Raw genomic sequence first — 23,365 nt, 5'->3', positions numbered from 1 at the left:
TCTATGTAACTAATAATCTTTTTCTAATGGGACATTTTAATGAGATTATACACTGAAAAGTGCATAAACACTAATAAAGGACTCATCAAGGAAGCAGTTTGTGAAAGTAAAAATTTTTATTCTGATTTCTCAATGTATAGTTCAATATGCCAGTTTTTAATGGCAAAAATTTGGTTCCACTGAAACTCCATAATGCTACAGAGAGCTACTACTTTTTCCAGGAAGTAGGTAAACAACTGGAAAGAGAAAGCACACTTTCTAGCAGCGTGGCAACTTAAACCACAGACCCTGGTAGATCTGTAACTTTTACACTAAAAATGGCACGAACATTTATTAGCTGGTGACAGAAGTGAGAAATGGGGAACAAGACATGAGCACCAAAAGGTGCACTATATCTACTATAAAGACAGACAACCAAATATATCTATCTATTAGCATTTTAAAGGATAATTATAGAAAAGGGAACCAAAATTTTACTCAAATGTTTTTTAGAGCCTTTCTGTAGAGATACAAATATATATATATATATATATATTTATCCAAAAATATGTTTTATACAGATAAATGTTTCTCAATTAAAGATGGGTCCAAAGCTATAGTTATAACATAAAGCAGTCTTTTATAAGACTATCCACCTGAATTTTTAATTTCTTTAAAGTTAGTGCATTAGTTTTCCAAATGTAATTACCTGACATCTTTTTATAGATATAAATCAAGTAGGCGTTGTCTTTTAAAAGGGTGCACAGGATATTTCTAAGATGCTGTGCATATGAAACTTATGACAAGCCCCCAATAAGAATAATTTTTAATAAACATATCAAAAAGGGCTACATAAGTTGGATTTTCCTCTTCATAGCAAATATTTTGATCACCAGTTGTTGAGTATTGAAAATGCACAAGAAAGATTTTCACAAGTACTTTTACGTTAAGATATTTTGATTCTCTATATATGGCAATAAATCATCATGTTGTAACCATTAGTATATATATATTTTTTAAAATGGGAGATTAACACTAATAATGTCTATGTATAAAATAAAGCACACAATTATTTTGGTGATTTTACAAATTGCTTTTCCCAGGTGTAAAGGCTACAAAAATTCCTAAAATACAGAACACTGAAAACATATTAAAGTTTGACATCTGACTTTATAGTATTTCCATTTTACCCTGAAAGATAACTTAAAAAATATGACCTTGTTGTTACAGGTCACTTTGCTGATATAAAAAATTGGTGAGTGCAAGAAACTGTTTCACTGATATGTGGAATTTCTGCAAATAATTTTTTTTCTTCTCCAAATCATTAGAAAAATGTTTGAAGATTAAAAAACAAAATAAAATATGTGGTGGTCCCTAAACTATTTTGAAGGCAGGTAGCTTAGTCTAAGCTAAAATATTTTTCACTCATAGTAATCATCCCCCTTCAAATGCCCTTTTAAAAAAATGCATGAAACAGTACAATAGCAAGAATCAAAAGAGCAGAAACTGTATTTTTAAGAACAGAAAAAATCTCTAGTGCTGAAAGATATAGTAAAAAGCAGATTTCTTTGGGGACATTGATGAATTAATTTGATTCATTATGTAGATTTCTCTTTTCTATTACGGGGAGAGTCTGCTCCATTTGACGTCACTGTTCCATTCACACCATTTTCTAAAAAGAGAAAATTATCACTGTTATTCTCATAAGTAAATGCAGGCAATAATTTTTATACACAAAGGTACCATCTGAAAAAAAAAAAATTAAAGTCCAGTATACAGTCAAGTAAAACTTACTAGATTTAATCAAGCATAAAACCTGGTAAATGAACATGATGAACTGAAAGCAGAAAATTAAAAAACAGTAACCACTACTGGAAGCAGAAAAGAGTAATAAAATAGAAAATTACTTAAAAGAATATACAAGACAGGCAAGGTGGTGCATGCCTATAACTCCAGCAGGCTGAGGAAGGAGGATCTCTTCAAATTCAAGGCCAGCCTGAGCATAGTGAGTCTTTGACCCAAAACAAAGAAACAAAAAACCAAACAACAACAAAAACCCAAGAATTTAAAAATCAAGGAATAGTTTTGGTAGAAATTAAAAAAAAAAAATCTCTTCATGTGTGACAGCAAAGTCCTTTGATGAGACATTTCTTTACAGCAATTTAAGATGATGTTGATGTTTAAGAGTGTATCATGGCTTTAGCTCAGTGGTTCTGCCACCTGCCTTGCAAGCTCAAGGTCTTGAGTTCAATCCCTGGTACAAAAAAAAAAGTGTATCATGGCTTTTTTAAATTTTATTTTTGCAGTTCTGGGCAATCAAATCCAGGGGTGCTGTGCCACTAAGCTACATCCCCAGTCCTTTCTGTTTTTTAACTTTGGAGTCAGGATCTTATTAAATTGCCCAGATAGAACTTGAACTTGTGATCCTCCTGCCTCACATCCCTCAGTGCTCAGCATACAGGAGTGTATGCTTCCTTCTTAAAGCCGATAATACATAGTAACTAATGTCTGAGGAGTCCTCTCTCCAAACACAGCCACACAATTTGAAAATAAAAATCAGTGTTTCATAGCTCTGGAAAATAAGAAGGCAGACAGGACTTATTGTCTAGGTTCTAGAAGGAAAAGAAAATGAACCAAGACAACTGCATTAATCACCATTTTCTTGAAATAATCCAAACACTTGATGATCTACACCTGCAGATTCAGAGGCTCAGCCAGCGAGCACAATAGAGGGAGGGATAGCCTAGGGTTGAGTGCAGGCAGAGCAAGTGGTCAAACTCTCAGGAAAAGAACTGATATTCTGTGTGTATTTCTCCCTCAACATTTTTGCACATGTGATACACTGGCTGTTTATGATTAAAAGCTATCAAAAGTTCACAACCACTGCTCTAGGTCCTCCTATGAGCCCAGTATTACATTGATACTCAAACCAAAGACATTACAACAGAAAATACAGGCAATATCCTTTAATACACATATAGAAGACCTCAGCAAAATCCAAGCACATCAAATCCTGAAACATAAAAGCAAGTATACACCACGACCAAATGGGATTTATTTCAGGAATGCAATGTTAGTCTATTATCTTAAAATCAGTAAATGTAATAAGAAAAAAAACCCAGATCAGTTCAGATGCAGAAAGAACTGACAAAATCAATTATCTTTTCATAATAAAAACAGAGCTGGGAGAGGAGCTCAGTGGCAGATCACTTGCCTAACGCATGGCATTTGATCCCAGATCCACAAAAGCAAACAAACAGAAAAGCAACCCTCCAAAAAACCATCCCAGCATGCGTGTGCGTGCACACACAGACACACAAAATGAGAAATAGGATGGTTCTTTTCCTGATGAAACACATAGCTAACATCATATTTAATGGTAAGAGCAAATGCTGATCCCCTAAGATCAGGAATAAAACATGGATATTTCTACTCAACACCCTGCTGGAGGTTCTAGTCAGGGTAATTTGGCAAGAAAATGCAATAGTAGAAAGCATCCAAGTTGGATATCAAGAACTAGAAATTATTTTTATTTTTTAATTTTATTTATTTATTTTTTGTTTTTTTGAGGCAGGGTCTCACTTTGTAGTTGAGACTGACCTGGAACTCACTATGTAGCCCAGGCTGGTCTCGAACTCACAGCGATCCTCCTGCCTCAGCCTCCCGAGTGCTGGGATTATAGGTGTGCACCACCACACCCGGTGGAAATTGTTTTATGTATGATCCACGTATACTGAAAAATTCACAGGAATACACACATATTAAAACACTATCAGCACAAATAAGACAGCAAAGTTGGATACCAGGATTTCAATTTCTATTGAAATTTCTAATAATTCTATTTCTAACAATTTCTATTTCTATTCCAATTTTGTTCTACTTCTATTCTATTCTAAATTTCTTTTCTAATTTCTAACAATTCAATTTCAGCAATGAGCAACCTGAAAGCAAAATGAAGAGAGGATTTTATTTTATAATAACATCAAAAAGAATAATGTAGGAATAAATTCAATGAAAGTACAAGATTTACTGATTGATAACTATAAAGTTTAACTGAAAAAAATGAAAGACCAAAATAAACGAAGGCACTCATGTTCATACGTTCCCCTAGGCAATCTAAAGATAAAGGCAATCAATCCATATCACAACCTTCCACCTGGCTTTTTTGCAAAAACCAAAAAGCTGATCCTAAAATCCATATGAAAATACAAGACTCCTAGAATAACCAAAGTGTGACAAAAAACAAATCTAGAGGATTCACATCTGATATCAAAACTTAAAAACTATAGAAACCAATACAGTGTGATACTGGTATAAGAATAGATACAAATAAATGAACCAAATTCAGAATACAGAGTTAAACTCTTATTATGACTTCTGATAAAGGGTAGTGAGACAATTTAGAGTAAGGTTAGTATTTTCAACAAATGGCACAGGAGCAAATGAGCATCAACCTGCAAGATTATAAAATAGTACGGCCACTTGGAAGACAGTTTGATATTTCCCTCCAAAAAATTTTTTAATTAAAAAAATGTTTAATTAATTTTATTGGTACATTTAAGGTATACAATATGACATTCATCATTGGAAATTTGCACCTTTACATAATCCATCTTGGTTTCTTAAAGAAGGAAAGGTGTTTTGTTTTGTTTCTTTTGATACCAGGGATCGAACTCAGGACCTTGCACTTGCAAGGCAGGTATGATGCCAATGAGCTAAATCCCCAGCCCTTCCCTCCAAATATTAACCCCCCCCCCAAGAATATAATGAGTGTGGGCCGGGCATGGTGGCGCATGCCTGTAATCCCAGCACTCCAGAGACTGAGGCAGGAGGATCGCTGTGAGTTTGAGCCTGAGCTACATAGTGAGTTCCAGGCCAGTCTCAACTATATAGTGAGACCCTGTCTCAAAAAGCAAACAAACAAACAAAAAGAATATAATGAGCGTGTAAACAAAAGCTTATATGTGAATTTTTGTATTTCCATAATGGACAAAAACTGGAATTAACCCAAATATCCATCAAATGATGAATGAGCACAATGTAACAGATCCATACAGTGGAGTATTTGATCATGAAAAGGAATGAATAATGGATGCATGCTACAACACAGATGAACCTCAAAAATCTGCTAAGTCAAGGAAGCCAGTCACAAAAGACCACATATATGGCTCCATTTACATCAATTGTCCAGAAAAAAGCCAATCCATAGACTCACAAAATAGCCTAGTGTTTACCAGGGACAAGGGGAATAGAAAGACTGCCAGTGACTGTGAGGATTCTTTCTGGGGTGATTAAAAATGTTCTGAAATTAGTGGTTCACACAACTTGGTGAAGTATGTAAAAAAGAATGAAATGTGTATTTTCAAGGGTGAACCCCAATGAAGCTATTTAATAAACATTCAATATCCCTAACTATCTATAGGTTCACTGTAATTCAACCCAGTATCTCAGTAAATATTTTTTGTGTGGAGACTGACCAAGTACGACATGCTGGGACAAATGTGGAAGACAAACTAAAAGATGCCAAGACTTACAAAAGGCGGAACAGAGATGATACATTTTTCAACTGGCATTCCCTGTGTTACAGTTCCAAGTATAACACCACATACACACTGAAAATATCCGCAATGCCAAGGGTATTTTCATTCAAAAGCCAGTAGAAGTTAAATGCAGGCTCAGGGACAAAGGATTAAGCAATCAGAAGTTATAAAAAATGTCATTCCACTTGGGACTAAGAGGTAGATGGGAAGAGGTTGAAGAAATTTTTAAAATATGAACAGAGCTGGGCATGGTGGCGCAAACCTGTAGACCCAGCACTTGGGAGCTGAGGCAGGAGGATCAGCAAGGCTAGCCTGGGGTACACAGTGAGTTCAACACCAGCCTATACTGCACAGCTAAGACCTTGTCTCAAAGAGCAATGAAAACAAAACAAAACAACAAAAAAATGTGAATAAGAAGCTTGATAACTTCCAGAAACACCTCATTCTTGCTTAGCAGCTGTTTACTAGAAGTGCCCAGAGACAATGGTTTACAGTGGCTCAAAGTAAAAATCGTAAAAACTTGTGAAAGGAAAACATAGCTGACAGCTTTGAGGGGTGTAACTGACTCTCCTCATTCAGAGGATCACCTGGCTATACAACAGAGGGAGAATACTTTTCCTCCCCTTTTATTCTTTATAACATTTGAAAATAAGATCCATAACAAAATTTTAAAATGTGATTTACTTCTTAAGTTTTTCACTGCCCAGCAAACACGAACCTGTTCCTTTTCTAGAAGACCGGCCGCCTTTAGTCATGGGTAGTTTCTTTCTTACAGGTGGGGCCTGAAAAGTAGAGTGTTCCCTCCACCTTCGAAGCTGAAAATTAATAAACTTCCACATCATGAATGCTTGAGTAATACAAATAGATGCCAGAACAGCAATTCTGAAAAATATTAATAAAAAATTAGTGTAGGAAAATAATGCATTTGAATAAAAATATACTCTGCTTCGATAATTTAATGTATAATTTTCATTCTGTTTATAAGATTATGTTAATACTCATTCAAGTAATAATTTATCCCAGATGCTAAAGGCTTCAGTTTAGTATTTCAATTTAGAAATAAAACTAGTGCTGGGGATTTAGCTCAGTGGTACCGCTGTCTGCCTTGCAAGTGCAAGGTCCTGAGTTTGATCCCTGGTACCAAAAGAAAAGAAATAAAACCAGTAACATGTATTATACAGTGGTACGAAGTGAAAATCTTAAATTTACTGTACCTAACAGCCAACACGTTGAAGTTTCCAGTACTGAAATCCAGCTTCTGATTCTCTGCTCTTGCAAGGCCAAAACCAACAGTGAGTACTGAAAGAATTAAAGTCAGAAGTCTTCCCAAAACAAAAAGAACTGCCCACAGAGAAAATCTGTAAGAAAAATATCATTAAGTCAAATTCATAAAACCACAAACATTGAAATATTTTATTAGAAATTAGATTCCAATCAAGTAAATGCATTTTAAAACAGCATTTCTTATTCTTCCGCAAAAAAGCAAATTTCTCCTGAAGTGTCTAGGAAATGTAACATATCACTCTTAAGAGAAAAATAACACATATTAACCTATTTAAGGTTCTAAGAATCTAGTAGAAAAATGTGTGTAATTTTTTTGGTTAGCTCTTTTAAAAACATTTTTATGAGTACATGTTTATAGTACATATTTGTATTCATCATGGGGAGCTGGTATGTATTCATTTCTTTTTTTTTGTATAAATAATACTAACATTTCTCAAAAGTAATATGCAAATAATTTTGAAAAATGCCAAACAAAAAAACTGCTATAAAGAATAGGACATCAAATTCCCATCTCAGAGTCTTAGTTTTATGTTTGTTTTTTTTTAAAGACTTTACACTCTTTATAAGTTATACATCTCCAATTTAGCTTCAGTCCAACTTTCCCATGAAAATCTTTTAGAATTTTTAAGGCTATCTTATCTATTTTTATTTCCTTCTGAAAGTTTACTTTTCTATTGCTCCTTTTCCCAACAAAACAAAAACATGCAATAAACAAAGTAGAAGTCACCACAGAAAAATGAACTCCAAAAGCCTTGAAAATTTTAAGTTCTAACAAAATAATCTGAGAAAGACTTCATTTAGATTAAAGTGTCAAGTGTAAAATAGTTTCATTTTATTTAATAATGCCATTAGTTTAAAAAGTAGTAATATAAATGTCAAGGGCATGAACCTTGGTAATCTTAGCACTGTCTTTAAATAACCCACCACACACACACACACACACACACACACACACGCACGCACGATTCAGTAACTTACCCTTTCTGATATTTTTCATCACTAAAATAAAACAGGCGGGAAATGTGGAAAAGAAATTCAACAAAATAATGCAGCACCAGAAGAACAAGTCCTAGATGATTCAGGCTGTTGAAAGAACACATTCCAAGTTGAAAGGTTAATTATCAATTAAACTAGCATACTATCTGCCCTATCTACTTACACACCCAAGCAAAATCCCAACTCACTTCAAAAGATAAGCTCCAGCAATGTGAAAGAGGTAAAGACCAATGTAGACAAGCTGACGAGGAATATCTTCCTACAAACAGAAAAATACACATATTAAAACATGGTGAAACACTTTTTTTTGGGTGGTACTGGAGACTGAACCCAGAACCTTGCCCAGACTCAATAAACACTCTACCAGTGAGTGAGCTACATCCCCACCTTAAAAACAAAACAAAACAAAAAACAGTAGTAAGGATTGAACTAGGGCTTTGTGAATGTTAGGCAAATTTCTATCACTGAGCTAATTCACTAGCCCTATTTAATGTAACATTTCTGGTTTTTTGAGACAGGGTCTCGCCACATAGTCTAGGATGGTCTTGAACTTCCTATGATCCTCCTGCCTCAGCCTCCTGAGAACATTTCTGTTCTTTAAGAGAAGTGTGGAAGAGTGAAAAGTGTACTATAATAGAAGAAGGAGAGATGATGGCTATTTTTCTCTCACCTCACCCCAAACTCACATGCTGTGTGGCTTTCCCACATTTTTTTCTTGGCTTCAGCTATTTCATGTGTAAAATGTGAATACTTGGTTTTTTCAATTAGACAACGAAAAATCCCTTTCAGACCTAAGATTTATGGATCTTTTTATAATAAACATTTATTTAATAATACAATATTATTAACCAGTTATATGCTGGGAATTTGATGCATGTCTAACGTTAAAACTGCTATGTTTATTAGCATGAGACAATTTGTTTATCTAATAGTCACATTCTTAATCTTACACTTTAGCCCCTTTACTGTCAGTCATTAAAACTTAAGATTAAACTTTACTCCACTTATGATACCATCTAACTACATATTTTTTTCCCATCAATATCTCTATAAGCCCAAGTATCCAGATTTAATATTTTTCTCCTATAGTCCCTAGCTGACTATGTAGTTCTGTTATCTCAAAATCAAGGTTTTTTAAAAAAATAATTTAAGTTAAGACCTACTAGTGGACTGTGAAATCAATTTAGGGGTCACATCAGCATCTTTTAAAATATGAAAACAGCTGGGTGTGGTGGCGCACGCTGTAATCCCAGCACTCGGGAGGCCAAGGCAGGAGGATCGCTGAGTTCGAGACCAGCCTGGGCTACACAGTGAGTTTCAGGTCAGTCTCAACTACACAGTGAGACCCTGTCTCACAAAACCAGGAAGAAAAAAAGATAATGTTGAAAGCTAGGCGTGGTGGCGCGAGTCTGTAGTCCCAGCACTAAAGAGGCTGAGTGAGACAGGAAAGCCAGTGTGTACAGTAAATTTTAACATGAAATTCTAGATTAGACACACAGACACACACACACACACATTGAATTATGAGGTAAATCTTGCTTTTAATCCTGGGTTGCAGTTAAAATGTTTATAAAACACTGACAGTGATAAATAAACTCAGTAAGTGCTTGCTGATGGATGAAGTACCTCTCTGCCGTTTCTGCTCTGTCTGGTTTGGGCTGTTTTCCTCACATATCTTATTTATTTATAACACTTATGTTAGCCTGGTTAGTACTACTCATGTAGCACACCTATCTATTAAAATGATCGACATGTGGGGTGATGCTGGCAGACTGAACTGTATTTCTTAGAACCTTATTACACGGTCTCCTGATTCTAGGACTCTATGCTGCTCTATTATTTCTCCCCTTATATTTCAGTGGTGACTACTTCACCAAACCTTCTGAGAAAGAGTAGAGATTTTACAAGTCAAGTTTTGAAACTGAAAATACTTCTTTGGTCAGAATGCTGCAAAGAATAAGTATGAGGTAGAATGTAGTATAATAGTCTGACTGATTTTGAGAATCTCAGGAAATTCCTAAGATATGACACTAAGTTTATAATGATTCTATCAACTGGAAAACTATCCCTAAAAATATGTGGTCTTAAGATCCTTTCCATGTAATTTTCATAGTTCCAATGAAATATTTTTTTCACAAAAGGAAAGGAGAAAGGCTGGTGAGGCAACATGCTAGACCTAACCACAAGGGAGCCTTCTCTCTTCTCCTGACAACAATTTCAGTAGAGTTCACGTGTGGTGTTATTGATACAACTGGATGTGCTATAGATATAAAGTTGTCACCATATATATGAAAAATCAGTGTTTCCCAAAGTATAGTTTTCTTATCATTGGTATAGTACAAAATGATTTTTTAGACAGTATACAAGGAAATACTTTTAACTTTTTAATTTTGAATATTTTAAGTCAAATATATCTTATTAAAATGCCATACTGCACAGAATCAGGATACAGTCAGAAGTATGAGCTGGTAGTATGTAAATATGGTAAAACAGGATGGTGGCATGCGAATAAGTACCGCTTCTCTGCCCCGTTCAGATGTGTTAATGCTTCGAAGTTCTGATGAGAAAGCAGGCCAAGGGGACCCTCAATATTTATAAGGGACAATTTTAGCTTTTAACTGCTGCAGAGTGAAATCATTTCACTACCCAGTAATTTGCATAAGTCAATGCAAAAACACTAACATGCCATGAAAACCATTTTATAGATCTATAACTTATTAGGAATATTTAAAAAATTAACTTTTAAGAAATCTAAGTTTAAAAATACACATTGGTCATTCATCAAAGAACCTACACAATCTTTTTCTCCTCTGAAAAATCTAAAAACTACAAACCTCATTTCAGAAAACCATTCCATTTGTTTAATCTTTTATCTTTAAATCTCAACTCAATTACATGGGTCAAGGCTGTGCTTGGCACAAGCTAAGAAAAAAGATCCCTATTGCTTCTTTCCTAAATTCAGATTCAACTTTGCATTTTAGCCCTGCCTCTTGGTAGTCAGTCAACAGAGCTGATAATGACACAGGGCAAAATGCCATTACCAGATTCTATCCTTACAATTATCAAATATCGAAGCTTTTGAAATAGCATCTACAGCTTTCAAAAGGCCTGAAGTACCAAGAAACATTTTCCTAAGTAATGGTCCCTTCAGCTGCATACAAATTGACCAGTGTCTCTAGAGCAACGTTTGTTTACTTAAAACCTACTACAAAAAAGTAAAATACCACAATGAGTGGTAGGGATTGTGGCTAAATGGAGAATACACACTCTAGAAAAATACATTCTCATATGAAAATACAATAGTAGAGGAGGTACTATAGCATGGTTTTTTGTTTTGTTTTGGTACTGGGGATCGAACTTGGGACCTTGAACTTGCAAAACAGGTGGAGGAACCACTGAGCTAAATTCCTGGCCCAGTACAGCATGATTTTTAAAATGTGAAGTTTTATCTAGAAAATGGCTGTGTTTAGCATCAATGCCTCTGGCCAGACTTCCCCAACACACTCTGGATCCCTTGGTGTTACAGCCCAGAAGCATAGTGCTCACATATCCGAGACCAACAAAAGGCTTCACCTAGCACCTGGTCACTGGGACACACATACATGGGTCATGGCAAATGGGAGAAAATCAAGGAGGCTGGTAAATCTGGCCTTTGCAGAGGGAGCTCCTGAAATCCATTCACTGGACATACTGCAGATTCTAATTAGGAAACTAGCAAACCATCCCCGAGTGGCTTCTCACTGCTCTAGCAATTATAGTCTAGATTCCATAAAAGTGACTAAGAATAAGTTATTTTGTTTCTGAAAACATTTTTTATATGTCATCTTATGCTTCTGTTACATAAATTAACTTTTCTACCAGGAAACCCAGTTTGAGGTTTGGTTTACTTATTGAAGACTAATAATACTTTAATACTTAAATAGAAAGATATATACAATGGAAATGAGTTTTTAGAAAAAATTTTCAGTCTGTCTGTGGCACCAGGCAATGAACTCGGGGCCTTTACACTTAGCTGCAACACTATGCCCTGGTTTGTTTGTTTGTTTTTTTGTTTTGGTACTGGGGATCAAACTTGGGTCCTTGTACTTGCAAGGCAGGCGGTGGAACCACCTAGCTAAATCCCCGGAGCCTCCAAAATTTTTCATAAAAAAGGATAATGTCATATGTTGATAAATTTCTATTTTATAAGTAAATACATTTCTTCACAGTACTACACTAAAAAACAAACTATCACATATATACTCAAATATAAGGCAAAGATCCAAAGGTGCATATGAAAAGTGGAACATAACTTTCATGAAGAATGGAAAAAAAAACATTTCTAATTTAATGACTCTTGACATACAATTATGTATAATCAAGTCAATTATTTATGTAGGTAGGTATAATCAAAGTCAAGCTGAGTATTAGGAATGCTAGCCATTTCATGACTGTCCCAAAAACTCATGTGTTAAGTTGGCTGAGAAAAGCATAGCCTTTGCATTCTCTATGGCCTCTACAGAGATCCTAAGCAGCAACATCTTGGTATTATGATGTACAGAAATGGAGAAGGGTATTAAACCGTATTTAAGAAAAAAAAAAGTTGGCTGAGAAACTATTTACTTATTTATTTATTTTGATCTGGCCTTGAACTCTTGGGCTCACGTAATCCTCTCACGTCAGCCTCCCAAGTAGCCAGGACTACAAGGTGTTGTGTCACCATGCTCAGTCAGCTAAGACAGTACTTCAAATCTTCTCATGGGTAAAATGAAGAAGTGTATATAGTATGTATGATTTAAATTTTCTCGAAGAAACTAAGTTATTTGCTACTAATAAACTTCTTGAACTGATACTAATAGTGTTCTTTTCTTCATTTGTCTGTAGGACTGGGTCGAAACAATCACTGTACTAATTTCTTCCAGTAGAGTTCTTCCAAAAATAATTTTCATAGAGTAAATTTTAAGAAACTGTTTAACACATGCAGCTGTTACTTTCAAATTATGTTAATTACTTGAAACAGTTACTTTCAACTGTCACATGTAGGTGTTAAAAATAGTTTCAGTTAAGTTCTAAGTTATGCAAATCATTCCATAAAAATTAGATTGCATTTCTGGAGAAATGCCATCTGGCAGGAACTGAGAAGAAAGAAGCTTCAAGAACTAAAATGAACAATTACTTTGAAACGACCCTCTTTACTTATCAGGGTCAATGAACAAGATACAGACAGATTAATAATGAAAACCCAGATGTATTATGCCCAATGGTATACAAATAACAGGAAAACTTAAAATATTTGAGCCATCATATTAAGACATCAAGAAACCAATGTCTGACAGAACTTTCTATAATCACAGAAATACTCCATATTTCTTATATCAGAAATGGTAGGTACTAGAGCCGGGAATTTAGCTCAGTGGTGCCGCTGCTTGCCTCCCAATCACAAGGTTCTGAGTTTGATCCCCAGTACCAAAAGAAATGGTAGGTACTAGCGACATACAGCTAATGGGTATTTGAAATATGGTTAGACTGAGGGAAATGTGTTTTTAAATTTAATCTTGATATGCTAGTGGCTATCATTTGGACAGTACAGATCAGATCTCAATTACCTATGATTCATGTTAGGAGTTTACTAAATATGGAAAGGCTCCTGGAAACTGGGCATAATAATTTTATCTTAGGGCAGTTGGAGGTCAAATATTAAAAAATAAAGACCTTAATCCTAATCCTTATAATCAAATGGAAAAACATTTTACTTTTCTTTTTTTTTTGTTTGTTTTTTGAGACAGGGTTTCACTATGTAGTTCAGACGGCTCTGGAACTCACTGGGTAGCTCCGGCTGGTCTTGAATTCACAGCAATCCTCCTGCCTCAGCCTCCCGAGTGCTGGGATTACAGGTGTGTGCCACCACGCCCAGCTAAAACATTCTACTTTTCAAAATAATCACCATTATAAGAACTTGTACGTCATAGCACATGGACTCTAATTTGGTGCTCTTTTCCACTTCCAGCAGACAATGACAGACACACAACACATGAAATACAGACAAAGTAGCACAAGGTCCCAAGTTTGATTCCTAGTACAAAAAAACAAAACAAAAAACAAACAAAAAAAACCCTACAAATCAAGGGCCTTTACCATAAATCATTTATAGTACATATGAAAATAAGTGGCTCTGGGGAAGATAGATACATTGTCACTATCATAATTCTACTTAGGATGGCTTCTTAAAGGGGGTAAAGAAAAAACATTTAAAATGTAGAACAATGTGTGTATTAATCTATGTGCACACACAAACATACACACTTACACACTACTGATAGAGAATAAAATGAATCCCCATATATCCATAAACCGGTCTTAATAGTTATTAATAAATAACCAAGCTTCTTTAATGTATATCCCTACTGGCTTACTTACCTTTATCGGCTATTATTCTGGAGTAAATCTCACATAACATATCATACATGGAGATTTTAAAAAATACCTCCCAAAAGAAAGGGAATAAAGTGCTTAATTATCAGAGGGAAAAAGTTGTTCTAGAAAAAAAGAATTGATATGCTGGGATTACAGTAAAGACAGCATGAATAAAGCCAAAGAAGAGAGCAGAAGAGAGGCCAGGGAAGAGGAGGTGCAGAAGAAAGAGACCTTTACAGCACAGGAATGTAGTTCTGCTTTAGTTTAAAGCAGTAAGGAACTAGTACAGGTTTCAGGGGAGAAGAGCTAACTAAAGAAAACAAAGTTGACTTTTGTGATACCAGAAAAAGAAAAAGGAGGTTACTGCGGTGCCCCAGTAGTGTGCTTGTTTAAACAAACATCTTTCCCACATGCTAAAAAGGGAATGCTCCACCCATTTCAGGAAAGGCTTCTCTGGTGAATATTTAACCATGGTTTACTTGTTTTTTCTCAATACTGAATTTTTCTTTGGGACTCATACACAGAATCAACAGTTATAGAATAATCTGACTAACCCTTTTTGTCTTGTGAAATAAGTTGCTAAGAATATCAATAAGATGACATTAATATCATATTTCAAAATTTGCTTAAATTTTAACTTAAATTACCGCTAATATAATTTTTAAATGAGCAATTAATGTGTCAAATGTAAAAGATCCCTAAGTTAAAATAATGACTGAAGTTTGTTTTAAGAAATTGATTTTAGTCTTTGCGGAAAGGGTGGAGATGGGAGAATGACAGGGGAAGAGTTGAGTAAGGGCAAAGACATAAGAAAATACTTAATTTTAGAAAGGCTTTTCAACAAGAAGAAAAGACAAAATTTAAAACTAAAATCCCAGCTTACTTTTTTGGTTTTCTGGAAGTAGAGTTCAGGGAATGCATGAAACCAGTAAGCCAACTGTGATATGTAGAAAAACTTCATTTGAAATCTGTACAAGAAAGCCAAAAATATCTTTTAAATCATATTTTTAAAGGATAAGGTAAACAAATACTGGAAATCAGGATACTATAAACAGGTACCTTTATGAGTGATAATTTTGTACAATAGTCTATGTATGTTTAAGTAATTCTTCAGCAGTATTTCCCCCTATTTCTCTAGGATACTCACTCCCAGTCAGTCAGTTCCCCTGCATTATCAGGCAAAGACGGCTGCAGAAGGCTGGTGGCATGCAAATTAGATGGGAGGAGCCAGAACCCCCTTTTTGTTAATTAATATTTAGTCCGGTTGGTTACTGAAAACACAAGGAACATGATCAACCCAGCTTTCTAAACAGCTTATCAAATGGGAAACAAGACAAAAAGACTGATATGTTAAGTAAAGGAACCTAGATTAATAATTGCCCCAAAATGGGATAATCTCCATTTCATTTTCTCCTTAGGAAAATATAGTAATTCTGGCTAAATGGAACATGGAAAGACAAATAAATGGAGGCAGAACCAGAATTCAAGAAAGAGATAAGGCACATAAGGGTTCTCTAGGAGATAATACCCTAAATCAGTCCATAATCAAGCCTCCTCTTTATAGTCCTTTAGCCTTCCTGATGCCTCTTTATTCTCCATTTCCCTCTCCTCCTAAAGTCTAACAGAAGATACAAGGCCAATCTGGAATAATTTTGGGGGTGGGAGTGACAGTACTACATAAATAGGATATTTGTAACCCCATTCCGTAAAAGTTCACTAAATTAATATACTTTTTTTTTTTTTTTTAAATCAGAGAATGATTCAGTGGAGTGGGTATTATTGCTACACTTAAAGATATGTGTGCCCATATCATTCCCTTCTTTCCTTCATAGCTTTTTCTTCATTTCTCGTATTACAATAGATTTAGTGAGTAACGTCTCAGTGACAAGCACCCTGTAATCTATACAGCAAAGGTTATAAAAAGAAAATAAGAGTCTCTACTATTATTAAAGCACACACATTCTTGGTGGGTGCGGGCACAGGACTTATATAAACATGGTTAAATAACCATCAAGACAATATACAGGCACAACAGAAAATAAAAACCAAAGTGACAATTTTGGGGATGAAAAAGACTGACACAGGCTAATGTAGCAAGAAAAACTGATACGGAGAAGTTGTACTTGGGCAAGGCTTGAAAAAATGGTTAAAGAAGTAAATATATATCATACACAATAAAAAAGAGAAAAATGATTTATGTTAAATATCTTTGTAATCACTGAGATCCTGGAAACACTGCGTAGGAACCTGGGTGACTACAAGATTAACAAGATTATAGAAGAGAGCAAGAAATGAAGGGACTGGGAGAAGGGACAAAAGTATGGAGATGGACCCATGAAGAGAAGGAAGTCTGGGAAAAAGGGAGAGTTCACCAAAATTAAGATTACTGTTAGAATCTGTCGTTCAGATAACAAAGATATTCAAAAGATATATAAAACACACAGCAACATTTTTTTTTTTTTTGTACTGGGGATTGTAAGGCAGGCTTCGTGCCACTGAGCTAAATTCCTGGCAGCAATGTTTTTATTTATGGTAGCAAGACTGCCAAGACATAACTTTTGTACCTATTTTATGAACTGTTTAACCTCCTAAGAAGGATAATAAGAATGAGCTCTGCTTACTTATAATAGGACCATGTCTTATTAAGAAAGGCCTGCTAAAAACGACTTACGTCATGAGGTTATGGGGATAAGCCCTCCACAAGATTGTTGGGTCTGAGATGTAGTTTTCCTAAAAAAGAAGACATGATTATTAGCCTATTAGTATCATGCACAGATTTATACTTCCCCTTAGCAGGTTTTAAACTTAAGCCTTTTTAACTTAGTTATTTTCAATACAATTCAAATTGCTTATTTTAGCAAAGCGAAAAATACAAAGTCAAGTAGACTTAATTTCTGACTTTCAAATGTTTTTCAACCAAGTAAAAATTATGTATACAGAAACAAACAAGCAATCAACAGTCCTGGTATGTAATGAAAGTACAACAGCTATACAAGGGATGAATTTTTCTCTTGGGTAATTAGAGAAGGATTTCAGGAAAAATTAAAGCAGGAGAGAGGATCACAATACTGCCAAAATTTTATGGGATTATAATCATAAAATACTACCCAAATCTCTATTAGGTAACTAGATGCATTCAGTAAAAACCATTATGTACAAAAAATAAATAAAACCCTAGTGACTAATCTTTAACAAGAATATTTTCCCATAGAACTTTTTCAATTTTTTTATCAGTATATTACTGTGATACATAGTAAATATATTTATCGTGGGGGAAGTGGCACATATTCATACACATTAAACCTTTTTATCTCACCTTCCCTTTCTCCCATCTTTCCTATCTTCCTACTCTTTCAAAGAACCAACTCATCGATCATATATTTTTTTTTTAAGCTTCATTTCTGCACTAAGTCCTATGATTTCTATTAGCTTCAGATCTGCATTGTTCTGTCTAGATCCTTGAGATGCATCCTTACATCACGATTTGGGATCATTCTATTCTTTTTGTGTGCACTACAGCTATATCCTTTCCTCTCACAACTGCTTTCATGGTGTCCCACAGGTTTTGGTATGTTATGCTTCCACTGTCATTTGATTCTAGAAACTATTTCTTCCCTGATTTCTTCTGACATCTACCGACAATTCAATAACATATTATTTATTTTTTTTAATAACATTAAAGTTCACGTGTTTGTATAATTTCTATGGCTTTTGCTGTTCATTACTTGATCCAACAGAATGCAGCAGATTATAGTGTTTCAATTCTTATATTTATTTAAGCATGCTTTATGGCCTAAGATACGGTCTAGCTTGGAAACGCTCCTTGAGCTGTTGAAAAAAATGTGTACTCTGTTGTTGTTGGATGAAATACTGTAGGTATCTATTAAGTCCATTTAACTCTGATGTTTGTTGATTTGTCTGGTTGACCTAATTGTGAGTGCAGTATTGAAGCCCCCCTCACTGATTGTATTAGTGTCTATCTGTCCAGTTGAATGGTATACTGTTTTCCAACCTTTTAGTTTGTCTGTTTACTTCCTTTTGGAAGAGGTGTCTCCCCTGTGGGCAATTTTTTATTGCTTGTTTTTTTTTAATTAAATCTGCCAGCCTGTGTCTTTTGATTGAGTTGAGACCATCAACATTAAGGAGTTTATTGACTTCTGTTGTATTATCCTTCCAGGGCTGATACTTTTTTTTCTTTTATTTAAATACTGTCCAAGTTAGATAAATACTGTCCAAGTTAGATATATACTCTCCTTTGGGCAGTGGGTTGTTGATGGCCTCCCTGTCTCTATCGAGGTTTCTATTACTTCTCCATCAATTTTGAAGGCTAATTTTGCAGGATATAAAAGCCTGGGTTGAGGGCCAGGGGTTTAGCTTAGTGGTTCTGCCACCTGCCTTGCAAGCACGAGGACCTGAGTTCGATCTCCCGTACCAAAAAAAAAAAAAAAAAGCCTGGGTTGACAACTGTGTTCTTTTAGTGCCTGAAAAACTGCTCCAGGCTCTCCCTGGCCTTTAAGGTTTGTGCTGAAAAATCCAATTATTTTGATGGGCTTGTCTTTATAGGTTACTTGTTGTTTTTCTCTAATAGCTTTCATTATTTTCTCCTTTTGCTGAGTTTCTGGAATTCTCATTATGATGTGTCATGGAGAGGTTCTTTTCTGGTTGTTGCTATTTAGGGTTCTATATGCCTATGAATATTGGATTCTTTCCTTAGATTTGGAAAATTTTCTGCTGATTTCAGTGAATAAATTTTTTATACCTTTGAGTCATCTTCTAATTTTTCCTTTATTCCTATAATTCAAAGTGTTTTTTTCTTCTTTTTCGTCATCTAGCAGCTGTTGGATCCAGCTACATGGTATCTTGTTGTTTTTAGGGTATCCTGAATTTATGACCTACATCTACCTTGTCTTCTATTTCTAACACTATTTCTAACACCGTCCTCACAGTGCTCAAGTCAGTTACCCACTAAATTTTTCATCTTATCAACCCTTGCTTTCTTTTCATACTTTCTAATTCTTTTCTGATGTGCTCACTCAAGTTTTATATTATCTTGCTTAACTCAGTTTATTGTTTCTTCTTTAAACTTGTCAAACATTTTATTGATAAAAATACTTTATCTGGAGCCAGGGATTTACTCAGTGGTGCTGCTGCCACCTCCCTTGCAATCACAAGGTCCTGAGTTCAATCCCTGGTACTAAAAAAAAACAAAGAATACCGAATAGTTTCTCTGGTGTGAAAAACTGTAATAGTACTCAAGATCCTAATGGGATAATTAGCAAATAGGAAGAAAAGGACCAAAGGTGTAGGGACAGTGAGAAGGACAGGGAAAGGGGAATAAGGGAAAAGGAAAAAATGTGAGAAAATGTAAAAATGGAATTAAAGTGTTTGAAGGGGTGGGGGGAGGGTGAAGGGAGGGTGGGGACAAGGGAAAAAATGAGAACCAAGACCTGGCATATAAAGGTACAAGATCCCAGAAATGAATGTAGCTGTACTGTCTACCTAGAATGTACCAATAAATTAAATTAAAAAAAGAAAGAAAGAAAAAAATACCCCAAACTTTATCTGTTTAATTAAATCCTCTTTGAACATTTTAATGCATTTGCTTATATGTTTCTTCTTTTATTTCTCCAAATATTTTGACCATGTGGTTTTTGAGTTCTTTTCCTGTAGCTTCTACTTTAGGGTCCATAAGATCAGCTTCTGGGGAATTAAGGGTTTGGGGGAACATTTTGCTTGCCTTGCTTTCTCATGTTTTTATTGTTTTGTTCTGTGGGTTAGATCAGAGAAACTCTGTCACTACTGTGGAGATCCCTTCAGTTAGGTTTGGTCTCCCTGTGATGTGGCCTTCAGTTTGGTCATGTTTTGGCATTTATACTCCTTTTCAACCTACTCAGCATAATATTTGTATGTTTTCTGAGTTTCCAACCTTCTGGGTTGCTTAATATCCAGTACCAATTGTGCTTGCAAAGGAACTCTTTGGGAACCAGGGCTTAGCATTTCAGATTGTTTTGATCTTTTCTCTACATTGTCTTCAGTCCTCCCACAGAATTCTAACTCTTTTAATGTTTTTTAAAAAATTTGTAAGAGAAATTCTCATGCTACATTCATCAAACTAGGACTTCCCACATATCTGGGATTACAGAAATGCCCCACTGCACTAGATAATAAAATAGATTTTAGATGTAAAGTTTACATATGTCTATAAAATATTATTAAAACAGCAGAGTAAAATGCAGTAAGCACTGAATTGAAAAGCTGAATTTTAATCTATCTCCAACATGAAGAGTTGTATTCTACAAAATTTACTGTCAGCTGTGTAACTCTAACATGGTAAAAAAATGTATTCAACAAATTTAAAAGTATATAAACTTTAGAACACAATATAAATTTAAGGGATTGTTATTATAATATTAAAATTGATACTGCCTTCCTACTCCTCATTAGTGATACAACTTGAGGTTTTGATTGCATTACCCTCAAAATTATTCATTCTATGTTGTTTGGAAAACAGACTATTTTTAAAGGAGGAGAAAGCTAAAAACTTTGCAGTGTAGCCTGTTAAGAGAATCGCTGACATAGTTTTTGTTAATATAAATACCTGAAAATAATTACAAGATATAAAAATATCGACAGTGACTAAAAATGTGTAAGGTGTTCTGAAACAGTGAAAAGCTTAGAATGTTTCCTCTATAAAAACTGAAAGAGAAATTTATCACTGAAACTCTTAATTTATACTAGTCCCAGCTGGGGAGTTAGCTCAGTAGTCCCGCTCATAAGCCTGCCTCACAAGTACAAAGTCCCAAATTTGATCCCTGGTACCAAAACAAAACAACCAATACCAATCCTACACTAGTCCTTTATTAGAGTTCCTGAATTTTAGATGTGAAAGAATGAATATTAAGAGGGACATACTTACAGAGATTAGAATGAATGCACCCCAAATACAAGCAAAAAGGTAGAATGCACTAAGCTGACCAGATTCATTAAACTTGCTGTGTTTCGTTTTGGAGAAGTGCATTCGTCTGTTAATTTTCTAAAAATAAAAACAGCTATTAGTAAGAAAGAATAAGTTATAAAATATACTTAATATATGACTGTCATAGAATGGAGAGCTAGAGCTTTACAAAGTATAGATTTCTAAAATTGCATACTTACATCCAACACATACTCTTGAATTATGGCATGAATAATTATCGCCACTAGCATGTAGAAGAAAACTGTAGCCAAATCTTTGATACCATAGTAATAAAGGGATGCTGATTCTGTAGCTTGTTCTTCTGAAGGCCAAAAAGGACACACATACACAAAAATATACATTAAGATTATAAAAACAGCACTAGTACAACATAGTTATGGGAACAAAAGGATACTAACTTAGTAAACTTTATAGAAGATCATAGGTAATTTGCTCTTAGATATCTTGAGTCTTAGGAAGAATGAAAAATGAAAGAGACTATCTCATAAATCTGAAGCTTTAGAAATTACTTACAAAGCCTTGACACATGTTAGTTACAGCCATCAAAGACCAATCAACAAGGGAAGGGAGGCCACATTCAATAAACTGATATTGTCCCAGGGGAATACTTCATGTTGATAAAGTTATATTTGGGCTATTTGCTTGTTTTTTCAAAGAACTTTTCAAACTTTCCATCTCTCCTTCAAACTGGACACTATAATTCAGACAGAGAAACTGATTTGACTTTTGATTTAGCTTTGGTTTACAAGTAGAGATAGAAGCAACTACAACTTAATTTTTTTTTTTAAACTAGGGATCAAACCCAGGGACACTCTACATCTGAACTGCATTCCCAGCCCTTTTCATCTTTTATTTTTTGCTAAACTGCCAAAGTGTGCTGGAAGTGCTGTGCTGTTGATCACTATAGCCAGGCCGGGGACTGTGGGAGAACAGGGGACATGTGGTTGACATGAGGCCATGGTGGAGCAAGGCCTGGTGGAGAAGAGGACTATCTTCCTTCCTGCCCATTTGCCAGAGAAACGTCATGCATTCTCTCCTGCAGACCTCAGCCTTCTCCCTGGTTCCAATCAGGCATCCCCTTTGACCTCCCCCTGTGCTTCCCTTATCTACACTATAAATAAAGGTGCCTTGGAGGATGTCACCCATTCCCCTTTTTCCCATCAGGACAAAGGGTTTCTACCTGGCCTCAGCTATATCAGCTTTTCTTTGTCTTTCTTAATTTCCCAAATTTCCCACCATCATTTTTCACTCCATGAACCCTTCAACCACACAGGCAGTGTAAAAGTGAAACTTGAACTTGCAATCCTACGTCACCTTCGCAAAGTGTAGGAATTATAGGTATGTGCTGTTTTTAGCCTTTGTGATTGCTTTAATTTTTCAAAATAAATCTTAACCAAATACTTGTGAATTGCTGACACTTGTTCTCCAGCTTAATGTTTATGGGAACCATTTAGGTACCCTTTATATTCTCTGGCATATTCCAATTTCTAAACACTAACAGTTTTGAGTATACTTGATATGTAAATTACTAAATCAAGTATCTCAAAACTATAAGTAACTGAACAAAAACCTAACTCAATGTTGTTTATCTGATCTTACATTCCAAACAGAAAAAACTTCAGGGCCACTTTATGGTCTGAAAGGGTTCTTATTTTATTAACCAAATAACTCAGTCCTCATTTATGCTACTTAATTATAACAACTCAATTTACATAGCATAATTTAGAAATAAAACTTTTTGGAATAAAAACTAAAAGTGTAGTTTATAATTTCTAGAGTATACTAACATTCTTTCAAATCAATGTAATTGATAAAGGCAGAGCGCAACAAAAAATAAAAATAAAATAAGCTTAAATGGATTGTTATTCAAGGTCCAAAATATAATTTGGAGGGTCATAAAAACTGATCCTGAACACTGTCTGAACAATGACAATTATCAGATTTAAAGTATCTAACTTTTAGAATTTTCTTATGACAAGATAAAGGGAAGGCAGAGAAATGAGTAAGAAAGTTCTTTGATAGAATTTTAAGGCCACTCACAACTTAATTTTAACGAGTACTTCCAACTTTGTTCAAATGAACTTTTAATAAAACAGAAAATTCTTTATGAAAATTACTTACCTGTTGCAGGGAGGGTAACATTGTATTGAAGAGTAACAAAAATGATAGAAGCCTTTGCTGTTATCTAGAAAGAAAG

At 34.9% G+C, this 23,365-nt stretch overlaps 1 protein-coding gene across 1 annotated transcript; it reads right to left on the bottom strand.

The window, feature by feature from the left end:
- Nucleotides 1–841: 841 nt before the first annotated feature.
- Tram1 (translocation associated membrane protein 1) lies at nucleotides 842–23,365 on the bottom strand. Its single transcript, XM_019205235.1, has 10 exons — nucleotides 23,290–23,365; nucleotides 21,348–21,469; nucleotides 21,109–21,225; nucleotides 16,864–16,922; nucleotides 15,076–15,160; nucleotides 7,988–8,058; nucleotides 7,782–7,886; nucleotides 6,734–6,877; nucleotides 6,238–6,401; nucleotides 842–1,651 (listed from the first exon to the last, which is right to left on the bottom strand). Exons 2-10 carry the CDS (start codon nucleotides 21,396–21,398, stop codon nucleotides 1,578–1,580), a joined length of 870 nt encoding a protein of 289 aa, XP_019060780.1. The 5' UTR covers nucleotides 21,399–21,469; nucleotides 23,290–23,365; the 3' UTR covers nucleotides 842–1,577.

The sequence above is a fragment of the Fukomys damarensis genome, unplaced genomic scaffold, assembly GCF_012274545.1.
Source record: "Fukomys damarensis isolate Sample0158 unplaced genomic scaffold, DMR_v1.0_HiC HiC_scaffold_5, whole genome shotgun sequence".
NCBI classification, from domain to species: Eukaryota; Metazoa; Chordata; class Mammalia; order Rodentia; family Bathyergidae; genus Fukomys; species Fukomys damarensis.
The sequence above is the reverse complement of the archived record's forward strand: the minus strand, read 5'-3'. Positions and strand labels throughout refer to the sequence as shown.

Bases quoted from the DNA above. Each gene is read 5' to 3' on its own strand.
- Tram1 (XM_019205235.1), bottom strand. From the start codon at position 21,398: ATGCTAGTGGCGATAATTATTCATGCCATAATTCAAGAGTATGTGTTG. The intron at 21,226-21,347 runs GTAAGTATGCAA...TTTTATTTTTAG, and splicing joins TTCAAGAGTATGTGTTGGAT to AAAATTAACAGACGAATGCA. The intron at 6,878-7,781 runs GTAAGTTACTGA...TTTTTCTTACAG, and splicing joins GATGAAAAATATCAGAAAGG to ATTTTCTCTGTGGGCAGTTC.